Source organism: Chiloscyllium punctatum, chromosome 44 (genome assembly GCF_047496795.1).
Source record: "Chiloscyllium punctatum isolate Juve2018m chromosome 44, sChiPun1.3, whole genome shotgun sequence".
In the NCBI taxonomy this organism is placed as follows: Eukaryota; Metazoa; Chordata; class Chondrichthyes; order Orectolobiformes; family Hemiscylliidae; genus Chiloscyllium; species Chiloscyllium punctatum.
In genome coordinates this window covers 19,586,979-19,604,764 of record NC_092782.1, presented here as the reverse complement: position 1 = coordinate 19,604,764, position 17,786 = coordinate 19,586,979, and the positions used below count along the sequence as shown (strand labels likewise).

The following is a 17,786-nucleotide window of genomic DNA, read 5'->3' as shown; positions in this document are numbered from 1 at the left end:
TGTTCTTGTCCTTCTGGGCAACAGAGTTTTAGAGCTTTGAAAATGCTGCAGTACATCTTACAGATGGTACAGACTGCTTCGATTATGTACACTGCATATCAATGGTGAATGCCATTTGTGGCATGTGGGCATTGCTGGCTGGCCAACATTTACTCCTAATCCCTAGCTGCCCTTGACAACATTGTGGTGAACTGCTGCAGTCCGTCTGCTGTGGATTGACCCTCAATGCCATTGGGGAGGGAATGCCAATCAAGCAGATTGTTTTGACCTGAATGGCACTGAGTTCTTGAATTTTATTGGAGTTTCAGTTATCCAGGCAATAGGCAATTATCCACCACATTCCTGCCTTACAGAGTGCAGACAAGCACGGAGAGGACAGAAGGCAAATTACTCAATGCAACACTCAAAACGACACATGACCATTAAAACCAAGTTTCTTTTGTCAAAATATTTTAATGATTAATCATGTTAAAAAGGCTGCATTGCAGCAAGGTATTTTTCTTTGATGAAGTAGCAAATGTTTAAATGCTTGACTCCTTAAAAATACACACCATGCTTATTTGTATATTTATTGTTTAACATGTTTAATATAGTATATTTTGCATCAAAAATATACTGCAATTTAATTCTTAATTGAAAACAAAATTAAAAAGGAATTATTTTATAAAACTGTAAGGTTCAATATAAACAATTAGTCAATTCTGGACAACTGCTGAATACCAGATCAAGGACAATAACGACTAAATTATTGGCTTACTGCTGACTGAGCAAATTATTCTAAAAATCCACCAGATCTACAAAAAGGCACTTAAACGCCATTCTTTCAATAATGATATAGTATCTGTACATTTAGTTTCACTTCTCCAGAGTCCTGAAAACACTGCTTGGACCAGAAATAGATATAAAATATACTGTTACCTTATTTTCAAAGTTTGTCGAAAACTGAAACGATACCTCTGAAAAGCAACCCAAATTAAGGATCTGAACAGATGTGGCCACTGATGTTCGATGACAAAAACATGACAATGACAAATAGTAGGATCTAGCGTTTTAAAAAAAACACCACTTCAAACAGACTATTTGGAGGACTGTAATTTTTGAATAATATTTTCATTGGTTAATTTAAGAAATTCCAGTACAGTAGAATGCATGACTATTCTAATCTGTATTCTAATCCATACTGAATTTCAATAGTGTCTTTTTAAAAATACATTTCCAGTGTATAGAAGTAAAATTAGCTAGAAATCTATCAGACTTCAGCAGGTATTCCTCTGAAAATTCAGCTAATTACAGACCTCCAATGCTTTAATTCTAACCATTTTAAGAAATAATATTAACAAAGGCTGACTAATCTGAGGAACTGTTAATTTTTACAAAATAATGTCCACCATCTGAGCCTTCCATGCTGCAGAAAGTATTGTTGCTTGCTGCCGTGCAGGCTCAGAAACACGTTATTAAAATGTAGCTCGCAGTCTTTTATTCTCTTCTCGCAATCTCTCGTTTTCTGCCACTAAAGCTTCATTAATAGAATATCGTTCAAGTAAACCATGGATTTCATTCTGAAAGGAGAACGCAATATTTCTAGAGTCAATTGACAAGTCTACACACAAATACCTTTGCAAAATAAGAATAATAGACAAAGTTATAAAGTTCAATTTAAACAACTTAGATTCCCTCTAAAACTGAAGTATTTGTTGTTCATTCATTTCATTCTTCATTTCAGTTGTAGTAATATTTTGTCATGCCTGCCTACCAGAATTCCTCATACTTTCATTCTTCCTAAAGTTTCTTTGGAGGTGGCTCTACCTCACACTCAGTAAAATGGATGAAGGTAGTGCAGGGAAAAGATAAATGATTCAATGTTTTTCATTCCATGACAACATTGGACTCCCAGCTCTGACATGACATAGACAGCTGTAGACCAAGGCTTTCTTTACTCAATCCCAAACTTAGAAAATACCCCATTCCATCACAAGTCCAAAGTTTCCTATTTCTTCACACCTCTCAAAACATTAACCTCTTGCAATACACAATCCACACTAGCCAGTGCCTTACCAAGTGAAACTAACCACAGGTGGGATATCAAAGTCACACCCAATCCAGCAGTCATGTAGCATGCTTACACACAATGGGAGGGTCACAGTTACAGATTACAATCTGGAACCTGCTGATTTGGGTTTTCCAAACCCAAAAGCATTGAGGGTAACCACACAGTAGTTTGCCTCAAATTATAAGAAAACTATTTGAGAGGCAGGTTAATCAGAATGTTACCTCAGCAAAGAAGATGGTCTGTTTTGTTTATTTGGCCATCTTGTGGATACTGTCTTTCATTTTCTGGCTATGTAATGGCATTTTAAGTCTTCTTTAGGTAAAGTAAACTGCTGCAAAGTTGCTCAGTATTTGCAAATTGGGTTTGGAGCTTTGATGGAGAGAACACTGTGCTTGGGGTGACACGGTGGCTCAGTGGTTAGCATTGCTGCCTCACAGTGCCAGGGATCTGGGTTCAATTCCTGCTTCAGGTGACCGTCTGTGCAGAGTTTGCACATTCTCTGTGTCTGTGTTGGTTTCCTCTGGGTGCTCCAGTTTCCTCCCACAGTCCAGGTGAATTGGCTGTGCTAAATTGTCCATAGTGTTCCAGGATGTGTAGGTTAGGTGCATTAGGCAGGGGTAAATATAAGGTGGGGGAATGGGTCTGGGTGGATTACTCTTCAGAGAGTCAGGGTGGAGTTGCTGGGCCAAAGGGCCTGTTTCCACACTGCTGGGATTCTATAAAACGAACTAATTGTCAACAGGGGTAGAGAGGCAAAATAAAACAAAGTGACAGCCCTTTGTTGAAATTCATAGTAAAAACTCCACTCCTGCAGTACAATCTCAGTCACTCAAATAATTTTATCTACAACATTACAGTGTAAAAAAAAATCCAATATTCATCAACTGAGTTCAACAATTCTGAGGTAAAGGAGGAAATCCTGTAAATATTCAGATTAGGCAGTATCTGTACAGAAAGAAACAAAGTTAACATCTCAAGTCAAAGGTCTCTGATCAGAAAGAAGTTAGAGATGTAACAGGTTTAATTAAGCATACTGGCAGGAAATCAAAAGGAAGAACAAGAGGAAGAGGAAAAGAAGCCACCTTGGTTTATGGAATCTGGAATTCGGACTAGGCATGTTCAAAAGTGTATCCCGGTTGGATATAGGAAGGATGGGGGCAGGGTGGTACTGGGTGAGATGGTGAGAATTGGGTTGATTTTCTTGATATAGTATTGCTAAGCTTTAAGAAAATGCAATACCATGGAAAATGGGTTAAATATTTCATCCTGCACCACTGCGTATTAGGAATTTCTGCAAGACTCAACTTTTTCAGGCCACACACAACTAAAACACAAATGGTGTTCATGTCTAATATTTGAACAACAAGCTGTTTAAATCAGACTAGGATATTTGCATGGGTTCACAATTCACCATTTTTTAAAAAGATAAACTGGGATAATCTGGATCATTTCAGATTCAGAGTGTGTTCTTCATTGTTCAACACAGGTACTCCAGAGATCACCTGCATGTTTCAAGCAGTTCTGGAAATGTAATTTATGCTGGTCCACTGACAGCCCTATACAAATTCTCAGTAACTACCACAGGGAAATTCAGTCACTAGCACAGTAACCTCCAAGTGAATTTTGGGTTATTTTAATAAACTAACCTGGTCAACATGCTATTACGCTACAAATCAAGAATAGCAGTTCAATTAGTGTTGAATACCTGTTGGATGTGGAATTGCTTGATCATCTCCACCTGTAGGTTTACAATGTCTCGATGCCATGCATCTCTGGATTAAATAAACAAAAACTTGAGAATTTCAGTACCATAACTTGATAAAAGTAAAAATGTTGTGGTTCTGTTCGCCGAGCTGGGAATTTGTGTTGCAGACGTTTCGTCCCCTGCCTAGGTGACATCCTCAGTGCTTGGGAGCCTCCTGTGAAGCGCTCCTGTGTTGTTTCCTCCGGCATTTATAGTGGTGAGTTGTTGTCTGAGAGTGGCTGTTGGCTTGTGTGCTGTTAGGAGTCCTAGTGGTCGTAGTAGTCTGGCTGTCAGTTCAGAAATGTTCTTTTTGCAGTTCAGGTGTGCTGCAGTGTGTTGTGGCCCTTTTGAACAGTGTCTTGTTGCAACTTCTTTTGTGTGTGTTGAGGTGGTTGCTTTCGTTGTTCAGGACTTGGTCTGTGTGTGTGGCTTTCCTGTATACCTTTGTGGTGAATTCTCCGTTCGGTGTTCTCTGTACCATCATGTCTAGGAATGGGAGTTGGTTGTCCTTTTCTTCCTCTCTAGTGAATCGGATTCCTGTGAGTGTGGCATTGATGATCCGGTGTGTGTTCTCTATTTCTGTGTTTTTAATGATTACAAAGGTGTCATCTACATATATGACCCAGAGTTTGGGCTGAATTTGCAGTAAGACTGTTTGTTCTAATCTTTGCATTACAGCTTCTGCTGAGTGTCCAGAGATGGGTGAGCCCATGGGTGTGCCGTTGATTTGTTCATATATTTGGTTGTTGAATGTGAAGTGTGTTGTGAGGCACAGATCCAGTAGTTTGAGTATGCAGTCTTTGTTGATAGGTTCCCCGTCTTGTTGTCTGTTCTGTATGTCCAGCAGGTTGGCTATTGTTTCTCTGGCCAGGGCCACAACACACTGCAGCACACCTGAACTGCAAAAAGAGGAAGAAGAACACCTCTACAATGTATTCACCAAAAACAAATACCCCCGCAATTTCATCAACAGATGCCTAAGGGAAAGACAATGGAATAAGGACATGCCACAACCCAAAGGACTAGCCAAGTTACCATATATCAAGAACATTTCTGAACTGACAGCCAGACTACTACAACCACTAGAACCCGTAACAGCACACAAACCAACAGCCACTTTCAGACAACAACTCACCAGGACAAAGGACCTGATACCCAGCATGAGCAAAACCAATGTAGTGTACAAAATCCCATGCAAGGTCTGCACAAAACACTACATATGACAAACAGGAAGACGGCTAACGATCCGCATCCATGAACACCAACTAGCCACGAAACGACACGACCAGTAGCCACACACACAGATGACAAGCAAAATGAGTTCGACCGGGACAACACTACTATTATAGAACAAGCCAAACAGAGAACAGCCAGGGAATTCCTAGAGGCATGGCACTTATCCACAGATTCTATCAACAAATACATCGACCTGGACCCAATATACCGGCCACTGCAGCAGACAGCTGGAACTGACAACTGGAAGCAGCAGAGACAAACCACTATAAATGCCAGAGGAGAGAACACAGAAGCGCTTGACAGGAGGCTCCCAAGCACTGAGGATGTCACCTAGACAGGGGACGAAATGTCTGCAACACAAATTCCCAGCTCGGTAAACAGAACCACAACGAGCACCCGAGCTACAAATCTTCTCTCAAACTTTGAAAAGTAAAAATCACACAACACTAGGTTTCATCCAACAGGTTCATTTGGAAGCACTAGCTTTGGGAGCGCCACTTCTTCTTCAGATGGTTTTGTAGCAGGACCATGTGACATAGAATTTATAGCAAAACATTACAGTGTCATGCAAGTAAAAATGATATATTTAACAAACCTTGATTGTTGTTAAGTCTTTCATCTTTTAGAATGGGTTGCAGGTTTCAGTTCATTAATATGTAAATTATATAACTTCTTTTAAGTCACATTCTGAAGATAAGGTTTTATTTTTTAAAAAATGACATCTCAGCTCAGATGATGCATTAAAGATGTGAGGTCAGAGTCTATCTGTATCCCAATCTTGACTCGGACTGGTTCTATTTCCAAAGTGAAATTTACACAATTTTATATGGATTGACTGTCAGTATTGACTGTCTACTGGTTGTGTATTCTTTGAGCAAAATAGAATGCATTTGTAAATATAATTCTGCAAATACACATTCACCCTATAGACATATATGTGTGTGCGCGCGTGCAGGGGAGAGAGTGAGAGAGAATAGTGTAGTTGGGTCACTAGTAGTGTGACATGAATCCAAAAACCTTGTTGAGGCCATCCTCATGGGTACTGAACTTGGCTATCAGCCTCTGCTCAGCCACTTTGCTTTGTTGTTGGTTCCAAAGTCCGCCTTGGAGGACGGTTACCCGAAGATCCAAGGCTGAATGTCCTTGACTGCTGAAGGGCTTCCTCCCAGCCGAGGGAGACTTTGGGACAGGCAACAACGCAAAGTGGCCGAGCAAAGCTGATAGCCAAGATAGGTACCCATGAGGATGGCTTCAACCGGGACCCTGGGTTCATGTCACACTACAGGTGACCCAACTACACTATTCTCTCTCACTTTCTTACACACACAAACACACATACACAAACACTTACAAATACACTCCCCATGCACGCACCCTCTCAAGGGCTTATACCCCATCTCTCACACGCACATTCTCTCTCTCTCTCTCTCTCTCTCCCCCCCCCCCTGCACACACGCACACATATAAGTCTATAGGGTGAATGTGTATTTGCAGAATTATATTTACAGATACATATTATTTTGCTCAAAGAATACACAACCGGTAGACAGTCAATGCTGATAGTCAATCCATATAATATTGTGTAAATTCCACTTTGGAAATAGAATCACTCTGAGTCAAGATTGGGATACAGAGAGACTCTGACCTCACAGCTTTAAGGCATTATCTGAATTGAGATGTCACTTTTTTTTTATTAAACCTTAACTTATCTTCAGAATGTGACTTTAAAAAAAGTTCTATAATTTACATATTAATGAACAGAAATCTTTAACACATTCTAAAAGGTGAAAGACTTAACAACAATCGAGGTTTGTTAAATATATCATTTTATTTGCATGACACTGTAATATTTTGTTATAAATTCTGTGTCTTATGGTCTTGCTACACAACCACCTGAAGGAGGAGCAGCACTCCGAAAGCTAGTGCTTCCAAATAAACCTGTTGGACTATAAGTGGGGTTGTGTAGTTTGTAACAATAAAGAAATTCATATTTATTTCCAGTTCCTTTCAGGCAACATAAAAATACAAGCCTTTTTAAAAATTATCTTGTTCAAGTTTCTATAGTCTCAACATTCCTTACTTGTAATCCTCCAAAGTTTCTTGTATCATGGTCCTAATTAGCTGAATTTGAATGGATGTTAATTGCTGTCCAATGCCATCATTTCCAAAAGCATCCACAATCTTGTCAGACGGCTTCAGAATTCCTGGAGTTGACATCATCTTTTCACCTGTAGAACGGGCACAAATAAAACATTTTACAACATTGTTATATGTGACAGAACTTACTCTTTGCAGTGATGTACTGAAACATTGGCACGTGGAATACAATGTGTCCAAATTCTCAACATTTTATTAAACAAAATGCTGTAAAGCTTTGTTCCCTGTTAGCCATATGTATCTCAGGTTAACCTTTTGATAACCCCTTGTTTAATTAAGCTTCTTAGATGACTTAAAGGAGAGAGGTGATGAGGCTGGTTCATTTTCTGTGTAAACGGGCTTGCAAAAGGTATCTGACAGAAATTCACAGACTTGTTAGCAAAAGTTAAAGCCGAAGGAACTGAAGGGACATTTGCAGTGTGGATAGAAAACTGAATAAGAGTCATATATTAGAAACTGAGGATAAGTGTTTGTTTTTTTTATACAAGAGGTCTGAGAGCAGTAGTGTCCTCGATGGATCAAATCAATTTGCTCTTTTTGATACATATTAATGATCTAGACTTGGGTAAATAAAGCATAATTTTAAAATTTACAGATTATAAAGACTCAAATGTAGTAAACAGTGATTAGGAAAGTAACAAACATCCAGAGGACAATGACTGGTGAAATGGGCAGACAGATGGAAGGTTAAAATGATATACAGCAAACATTTTTATTAACTGGCGTCTATGGGACCAGTACTGTGCCAGTTGATCAAATATCCCTGACAGTCAAGAGGTCCAAATATTCAATGTAAAAACACAAACTAAGTAATGCAGGGGGCATACACATCACTGTCACACTCTATTTACATCTTAAATCTCTTAAATTATAATGCAACTCTGCCTTAAATAAAATATACCAGCAAAATGGACACTCTGGCAGGAGGAAACATATTTCCGCTGATGGGGGAGTGCCGAACCAGAGGACACAACTTAAAAATACGGGGTAGACCATTTAGGACAGAGATGAGGAGAAACTACTTCACCCAGAGAGTGGTGGCTGTGTGGAATGCTCTGCCCCAGAGGGCAGTGGAGGCACAGTCTCTGGATTCATTTAAGAAAGAATTGGATAGAGCTCTTAAAGATAGTGGAGTCAAGGGTTATGGAGATAAGGCTGGAACAGGATACTGATTGGGAATGATCAGCCATGATCATATTGAATGGCGGTGCAGGCTCGAAGGGCTGAATGGCCTACTCCTGCATCTATTGTCTATTGTCTAAATGCCTTCTCAGTCATACCCTCAACTGATTATTCAGACGTTGCGGTAGATCGCAGTGTTTGAGGAGAAATAGACTCAAAATTGAATCAACTGTTGATATTTTGCATGACTCTTCAACTGAATAAATAAATTTACACAGAGGCAAATAAATTAAAAACTACAACAATTGGACAGATTAATAGTTATCTTTGTGGTATTTGAAGTATATAATTATTGGCTATTTATCAAGAGTGCTGGTTAAAACAAATTTTGCTGTATTTTAATAATCAGAAAGAAGAGAGGCAATATAAACCAAATGACAATTTTAAATAGTGGTGCAGGAAAAGACAACACCTAGAACTATACATTTGAAGATGGTAGAACAGGTTGACACAGCTGTTTAAAACAAACACTATCTTGATTTTATTAGAGGCTGAGTGCACAAAGGAGTTATGTGCAAAGTATTGCTTAGACCCAGGCTGGTGCAACATGCTCAATATGGGTGCAGCACTTCATGAAAACTGCATAGGCAGACATTTCTTTAACTGGTACCTGGGAAAAAAAAAGAGTAAATTCATTGGGGAATTGAAGTGAAAGAAATGTGGGTTTGGGAATAAGCATAGGGAAATGGTACTAAATTAGATTAGATTAGATTAGATTACTTACAGTGTGGAAACAGGCCCTTCGGCCCAACAAGTCCACACCGCCCCGCCGAAGCGTAACCCACCCATACCCCTACATCTACATCTACCCCTTATCTAACACTATGGGCAATTTAGCATGGCCAATTCACCTGACCTGCACATCTTTGGAGTGTGGGAGAAAACCAGAGCAGCCGGAGGAAACCCACGCAGACACGGGGAGAACGTGCAAACTCCACACAGTCAGTCGCCTGAGGCGGGAATTGAACCCGGGTCTCTGGCGCTGTGAGGCAGCAGTGCTAACCACTGTGCCACCGTACCGCCCATAATAGCTCATTAAGAGTCATCTCAGGTATTGGGATTGAATAACCTCTTTCTGTGCTATATCATTCTATTTCAATACTTCTAGTTCTGTTTTCCTTGACACTGCAAAGTCTAATTACATAATAGGATTCTTCCAGAAGTCACCAAAGAAACCACTGCTGTTAAGGATGCACTCAAGCAGATATGAATGAAGAGACTGCAGATTTCTGGCTCTGATGTTACATATTCCAGTGCCTTTCTTTGAAATAAGACATAAAAACAAGCAAAACAGAGCAGATACAAAATGTTCACTGAACGCCTTGATTTTACTGAGAACCCTCTGTTCAGTGTTCCACTTTCTGGAACAGTCCTACGAGAAACTACTTTTCACTTTATGAAGCACTCTTGCTTGAACAGCAAATTAAGCACTTTGGATTTAGAAAACTAGTGTCTTGCTGGAATTTGAATATTCTATGTCAGTTCTAAAATGAGAGATTGCAAATCCCTAGATCCCCCTTCTTTTCTAAAAAGATATATTATTCCTTAAAACAAAAAAAAGTGAAAGATATGCTCCACCCTACATTTTTGTTTTAAATGCAAAATTGAAATACTTTCTGACTTTTCTACGTAGAGAAACAAGGTCACTAATTTAGTTTTCCTGAGCACAAACCTTCCTCTGTTTTGGAAGTTGGCTTAGGGATCTGCTTTTATACCTACAACAGTACCCTGGACCTGACTCTACGTTCTGATTTCAATTTCTTTATCCTTCCCATCACATGACAGTGACATTTCCTCTGTTGGAATCTCTCTTTAATAATACTCTGCAATCTAAGAGCAGAGCTGCATGCCTTTAACATATATATATATCCCTGTGTTTCCAAATGATGATCTTAAGGGGTAGCAAGGAACAGGAAAAGGCTGAGAATTTCTTTTTGGGTTAGGGTGTGGGGGCAGCTCTAGATTGACAATGCAGAGCCAAGAACAGAACCTATTGCTGGACATACTCACCCATGATCAACTAGCCAAAAAGCAATCCCAAAGATCCGGCGAACAGGTTTTAGAGAAGATACTATGATTAACCATGTCAAACACTGCAAAGGGATAATGTACAGCACTCTGCCAATATCCAATTAATGATTTCTCAGGGATACTTCAAGGCTGAAAATCTGATTGGAAACATTTAAGCTGAGGTACAGGAGAAACTGGTACATATTCAGAGAGGCTGTAGAATAGGCAGAAAGGTTGTACAATTTTGAAGGAGGGAATGACAGTTTTGAATGGAAGGCAAGTGGATCAGAAGGAATGGGGTTGTCAGGAAACAACGTTGCGAAGGAAGCCTACAAGGCAGGACAGGACTGGACAGCTTCCTTAAAGAGAAATTGCCAAAAATAAAAACTATTGGGAGCTGCAAGGCAAAAATAAAAAATGGAATATGTGTACCTTCAGAGAAAAAACATTCTTATCAAGAATCTAAGGAACATTGTACACTTTGATCACAGGAATATAAACAGTTACTTAAAATTTCAAAACTGAATTTTGGTGCTACCCAAAGTCTCAAATTTGTCTTAAGCTTGATCAATATTTTTGAGAATCACAATGGCATATTTCCTTTCACATTCAGATACAGTTTCAGGTAAAAATTTGGAATCTTGCTAATTAAGTGAATGTTACTGTTTGAATATGCTGAATTTTAAAATTCAAGGCCCACGATTCTATGGAATTATTAAACCAAATGTTGGATTAATTAATGAAATAATAACATGAACTGATTGAAAATCTTCCTATAGTTGCTGGAGTGGACTGAATTGCGCACATGAATTAGAAACAATTTTCCAAAGGTTATTAGTCTTTTGTTTCAAAATATCACTGTAAAATACATATTTAAAATCTACATCTGTATGTTGAAGGACAGACTCTGGAGTATGTTGAGCACAACCCACATTTTGGTAGCCACTCTTTCAAAAGGCAGATCAGTTGGGACAGAAATGTCTTCTATAAACTACAGCACAAGATGCATGCAATCAGAGGCCTTAGTACACAAAGAGTAAGTGTCAGCATTGCACTTGCAAACTGCAGTTACACTTGCACTCTGTATCAGCGACATATAAAACATGACAAGTTCCTCAGCAATGCCTCTGCTGCATCCTCCATACTCAACAGGAAGTCAGTTGAGGAAACGCAAGTGCCCTTAGCAAGTTTTGAGAAGATATGTAGCTCAGATTTAGGTTCTGGATGTAGGGTTGCTTGTTGAGCTGGAAGATTCATTTTCAAACATTTCGTCACCATACGAGATATCACCACTCCAGTAGCTCATTGATGATGTTACCTAGTATGGTGACAGAATGTCTGAAAACAAACTTTGCAGCTCAGCGAACAAACATATATCCAGCCAGTGCCCTTCTTGAAGTCAGCTCCACAAGGCTTCATGTAAAATTCCTGCAGTCAACATTGATAGTGCAACACCATGCTTGAGTGGCTGAAAAGCCTCTGCCCTGCCAGTTCCACTTTTCTCAACTCTCAAGTGGTTAATACTCCAGGGGAGGACAAAGAAAATGCTACAAACGTCTGAAGATTTTCTTGGAGTACGTGGCATTAATCATAGAGATGACTTCACTACTGATTGTTGGAAATGGTGACAACTTACTCATCAAGCGGAGTCAGTGAGGCAGAGTGGTGGCAGAGAATGAAAGAAAAGGAAGCAAATCCTGCAGTCCATTCTCGCACTAGATTCTAGGTGAATTAATATTGGACCATTTAGGGAAAAAAAACAATTAAGCTCTGTTTAGTCTCCATAGCCTCTATAACTTAAGAGGGAAATCAGGAGGGCAAAAAGGGGACATGAGATAGCTTTGGAAAATAGGGTTAAGGAGAATCCAAAGGGATTTTATAAATACATTAAGGACAAAAGGGTAACTAGAGATGGAACAGAGCCCCTCAAAGGTCAGTTGGTAGGATTAGGGAAAACCCTAACGCTTTCTATAGGTATGTTAGGAATAAAAGAATGACTAGGGTAGGAATAGGTCCAATCAAGGATAGTAATGGGAAGTTGCGTGTGGAGGCTGAAGAGATCGGGGAGGCACTGAATGAATACTTTTCGTCAGTATTCACTCAGGAACAGGACATTGTTGTCGATATGAATACTGAGGCACGAATAAGTAGAATGGATGGCTTTGAGATATGTAGAGAAAAGAGGTGTTGGAAATTCTGGCAAGGGTGAAAATAGATAAGTCCCCTGGGCCTGATGGCATTTATCCTAGGATTCTCTGGGAAGCAAGGGAGGAGATTGCAGAGCCATTGGCCTTGATTTTTGTGTCCTCTTTGTCTACAGGAGTAGTGCCAGAGGACTGGAGGCTAGCAAACGTGGTTCCCTTGTTCAAGAAGGGGAGTAGGGATAATCCTAGTAACTATAGGCCAGTGAGTCTCACTTCTGTTGTGGGCAAAGTCTTAGAGAGAATTGTAAGGGATAGGATTTATGCACATCTGGATAAGAATAATGTGATCAAGGATAGTCAGCATGGTTTTGTGAAGGGCAGGTCGTGCCTCACAAACCTTATTGAATTCTTTGAGAAGGTGACTAAGGAGGTAGATGAGGGGAAAGCGGTAGATGTGGTATATATGGATTTTAGTAAGGCGTTTGATAAGGTCCCCCATGGTAGGCTACTGCAGAAAATACAGAGATATGGCATTGAGGGTGAGTTGGAGGTTTGGATTAGGAATTGGCTGGCTGGAAGAAGACAGAGGGCAGTAGTTGATGGCAAAGGTTCATCTTGGAGTGCCGTCACTAGCGGTGTTCCGCAAGGATCTGTTTTGGGACCATTGCTGTTTGTCATTTTTATAAATGACCTGGAGGAAGGGTTAGAAGGTTGGGTGAGCAAGTTTGCGGATGATACGAAAGTCGGAGGAGTTGTAGACAGTGAGGAAGGATGTGGTAGGTTACAGCGGGATATAGAGAAGCTGCAGAGCTGGGCAGAAAGGTGGCAAATGGAGTTCAATGTAGCTAAGTGTGAGGTGATTCACTTTGGTAAGAGTAACAAAAAGATGGGGTACTGGGCTAATGGTCGGATACTTGGTAGTGTGGAAGAGCAGAGGGATCTTGGTGTCCATGTACACAGATCTCTGAAAGTTGCCACCCAGGTAAATAGTGCAGTGAAGAAGGCATATGGCGTACTGGCTTTTATTGGTAGAGGAATTGAGTTCCGGAGTCCTGAGGTCATGCTGCAGTTGTATAAGACTCTGGTGCGACCGCATCTGGAATATTGTGTGCAGTTTTGGTCGCCATACTATAGGAAGGATGTGGAGGCACTGGAACGGGTGCAGAGGAAATTTACCAGGATGTTGCCTGGTATGGTAGGAAGATCCTATGAGGAAAGGCTGAGGCACTTGGGGTTGTTTTCATTGGAGAAAAGAAGGTTTGGGGGGACTTGATAGAGGTGTACAAGATGATTAGAGGGTTAGATAGGGTTGACAGTGAGAACTTTTTTCCACGTATGCCCAAGGGGGCATAGCTTCAAATTAAGGGGGGGTAGATATAGGACTGATGTTAGGGGTAGGTTCTTCACTCAGCGAGTCGTAAGTTCATGGAATGCCCTGCCAGTAGCAGTGGTGGACTCTCCCTCTTTATGGGTATTTAAGCGGGCATTGGATAGGTATATGGAGGATAGTGGGTTAGTGTAGGTTAGGTGGGCTTTGATCGGCGCAACATCGAGGGCCGAAGGGCCTGTACTGCGCTGTATTCTTCTATGTTCTATGTTCTATGTGGAGCCACAGGAGATGGCAGAGATACTAAATGAATACTTTGCATCAGTTTTTACTGTGGAGAAGGACATGGAAGATATAGAATGTGGGGAAACAGATGGTGGCATCTTGAAAAACGTCCATATTACAGAGATGGTGGTGCTGGATGTCTTGAAATGCATAAAAGTGGATAAATCCCCAGGACCTGATCAGGTGTACCCGAGAACTCGGTGGGAAGCTAGGGAAGTGATTGCTGGGCCCCTTGCTGAGATATTTGTATCATCAATAATCACAGATGAGGTGCAGGAACACTGGAGGCTGGCTAACATGGTGCCATTATTTAAGAAGGGTGGCAAGGAAAACCCAGGGAACTATAAACCAGTAAGCCTGACATCAGTGGTGGGCAAGTTGTTGAAGGGAATCCTGAAGGACAGGATTTACATGTATTTGGAAAGGCAAGGACTGATTAGGGGTAGTCAGCATGGATCTGTGTTGGAAAATTGTATCTCACGAACTTGATTGAGTTTTTCGAAGAAATAATGAGGATTAACAAGGGCAGAGTGGTGGATGTGGACTTCAGTAAAGCATTCAACAAAGTTTGTCATGATAGACTGCTTAGCAAGGTTGGATCTCATGGAATACAGGGAGAACTAGCCATTTGGATACATAACTAGCTCAAAGAGAAAAGACAAAGTGGTGGTGGAGGGTTGTTTTTCAGTCTGGAGGCCTGTGACCAGTGGTGTAACACGAGGATCGGTACTGGGTCCAATGCTTTTCGTCATTTACATAAATGATTTGGATGTGAACATAGGAGGTAAAGTTAATATGTTTGCAGATGACACCAAACTTGGAGGTGTGGTGGACAGCGAAAAAGGTACAATGAGATCTTGATCAGATGGGCCAATGGGCTGAGGAGTGGCAGATGAAGTTCAGTTTAGATAAATGTGAGGTGCTGGTTTTTGGAAAAACAAATCAGGGCAGGACTTATACACTTAATGGTAAGTCCTGGAAAGTGTTGCTGAACCAAGAAACCTTTGCATGCAGTTTCATTGCCCTCCTTCAAAATAGAGTCACAGGTCGGTAGGATAGTGAGGGCATTTGGTATGCTTTCCTTTATTAGTCAGAGCATTGAGTATATGAGTTGGGAGGTCATGCCGCAGCAAATATGACATTGGTTCGGCCACTTTTGGAATATTGCGTGCAATTCTGATCTCATTCCTTTTGGAAGGATGTTGTGAAACTTGAAAGGGTTGAGAAAAGATTTACACAGATGTTGCCAGGGTTGCAGGATTTGACGTACAGGCAGAGTCTGGATAGGCTGGGGCTGTTTTCCCCGAAGCGTCAGAGGCTGAAGTGTGAGCTTATAGAGGTTTATAAAATCATGAGGGGCATGGATAGGATAAATAGACCTGGGGTGGGAGATTCCAGAAGTAGAGGGCATTGGTTTAGGGTGAGGGGGGAAAAATTTAAAAGGGATCTAAGGGGCAACCTTTTCACACAGAGCGTGGTGCAAGTATGGAATGAGCTGCCAGAGGAAATGGTGGAGGCTGGTACACTGACAAAATTTAAAAGGCATCTGGATGGGTATATAAATAGGAAGAATTTTGAGGGCTGTGTACCAAGGGCTAGCAAATGGGACTTGATTAGGTTAGGATATTTGGTCAGCATGAACAAGTTGGACTGAAGGGTTTGTTTCCGTGCTATACATCTCTATGACTCAAGTTTATGTGCTTGATAAATTTAGGCCTTTCTACCCATCCGGTCATGCCTTCCAGAACAGTTACAAATATAGACCAGTCACTGCTCACCAGATGTAGAGGTCTCCAGCACCGGGGATTCCTGAGGAAACTGAAATTCTCTTCCTTTTCTTTCACATACATCAGGTGTTTTCACCATGGAAGATGTTAGCGGTGTCCCCAAGGTCTCACACTCAGCAACTGATGTGTGCAACTTTGCAAACATGTTGAAACAATTAACAAATTAATATCTTAAAAGAAAAACATTTAATGCCATTGAGGACTCATGTGGGACATCAAACTAAAAACAAAAGGCATTACATTATACTATTTTACACTAACATTCACAGTTCTATTTCCCATTCCAGTAATATCTTGAATACACATTCAAACTGGGATGTTTTTCATCCTGAAGGCATATGATCAACAGTGTTCTGCAGGGATTGGTGATGGATGCCCTACTGTTTGTCATTTATATAAACAACTTGGGTGTGAACTTTGAAAGCATGATTAGTAAGCTTGCGGATGACAACAAAATTGATGGCATAGCGAACAGTGAAGGGAGTTATCCAAGATTACACAGGGATCTTGGTCAATTAGGCAGAAGGCCAAGGAGAGGTAGGTAAGAGCTTAACACCTTGCATTTATTCAAATTAAGATGAACAAAGGCAGGTCTTACACAGTTAATGGTAGAGGGCTGGGTGTATTGTTGAACAGAGAAACATAGGGGCTCAGGTACATATTTCTTTGAAAGTTGCATCACAGGGAAACAGGGTGGAAAAGAAGCTTGTCTTCATTGGTCAGACCATCGAATATAGGATTTGGGACATCATGTTGTGGTTGTGCAAGATGTTGATGAGGCCTCTTTTAGAGTATTGTGTACAGCACTGATACAGGTTTAGAAAATCATGAGGTTTTTAGATAGGGTTTATGATAGATTCTTTTTCCTTGGATGCGGGATTTGAAAATTAGGGCATATGTTTTAAGGTGAGAGGAGAGAGATTTTAAAAAAAAAGACATGAAGGCCAAAGATTTTACAAAGAGGGTGGTTCACACGTGGAATGAACTTCCTGAGGAAGTGGTGAATGTGGGCACAGTTATAAAGTTTAAAAAACACCTAGAAAGAAACATGAAAGGAAAGATTTGGAAGGATATCAGCCAGTAAATGACGAGGATTAGTTTAGTTTGGGATAATGTTAAGTACAGGTGGGCAAAGGGTATGTTTTAAGCTGTACAACTATGAGTCTACGGCTCTGGCTGCCCTGCCATAGGAAGGATACTATTAAACTGGAAATGGTGCAGTAAAAGATTTACAAGGATGTTACCTGTAATGGAGCGTTTGAGTTAAAGGAGAAGCTGGATAGTCTGGGACTTTTTTTCACTGAGTGTAGGAGCTTCAGGGGAAACCCTATAAAGGTTTATGAAGTCATGAGATAAGGTGAATAGCAAAGATCTGTTTCCCTACAGTAAGGGAGCTCAAAACCAGAGAGCATAATTTTAGGTGAGAGGGGAAATATTTAAAAGGGACTTGAAAGGCTACTTTTCCCACACAGAGGGTGATTTATATGTGAAATGAGCTGCCGGAGGAAACGGTGGATGTACGGTTGCAACATTTAAAAGACGTGAATAAGAAAGGTTTTCAGGGAAATGGGCCAAACGCAGGCAACTTGTTCAGCATGCATGTGTTGAACAGGAGGATTTGATCCCCTACCATATGACTCTGCGACTCTGAGGGATACAGGCCAAATAAAAACTTTTGTGGATACTGGAAATCATAAACAAAAACAGAAATTGCTGGAAAAACTCAGCAGGTCTTGCAGCACCTCTGGAGAGAAATTAGAGTTAATTGTTCAGGTCCAGTGACGTTTCTTCATAACAGAAAATAGGCCAAAGGCAGGTGTATGGAGTTAGGCCACAGATCAGCTATGATTTCACTGAATGGGGA

At 40.6% G+C, this 17,786-nt stretch overlaps 1 protein-coding gene across 11 annotated transcripts in view; it reads right to left on the bottom strand.

Annotated features, from left to right (window-relative positions):
- Positions 1-433: 433 nt before the first annotated feature.
- Positions 434-17,786, bottom strand: part of nedd1 (NEDD1 gamma-tubulin ring complex targeting factor) — a 52,939-nt gene continuing 35,586 nt past the window's right edge. For 10 of the 11 annotated variants that reach the window (XM_072562417.1, XM_072562413.1, XM_072562411.1 and 7 more), the window contains 4 exons: positions 15,914-16,055; positions 7,111-7,258; positions 3,756-3,822; positions 434-1,559 (listed from right to left, as the gene is read on the bottom strand). In XM_072562417.1, coding sequence (XP_072418518.1) covers positions 1,455-1,559; positions 3,756-3,822; positions 7,111-7,258; positions 15,914-16,055 — 462 coding nt within the window. In that variant the 3' untranslated portion in view covers positions 434-1,454. The remainder of the gene's footprint in view (positions 1,560-3,755; positions 3,823-7,110; positions 7,259-15,913; positions 16,056-17,786) is intronic. The other variant, XM_072562420.1, reaches the window with a different exon arrangement.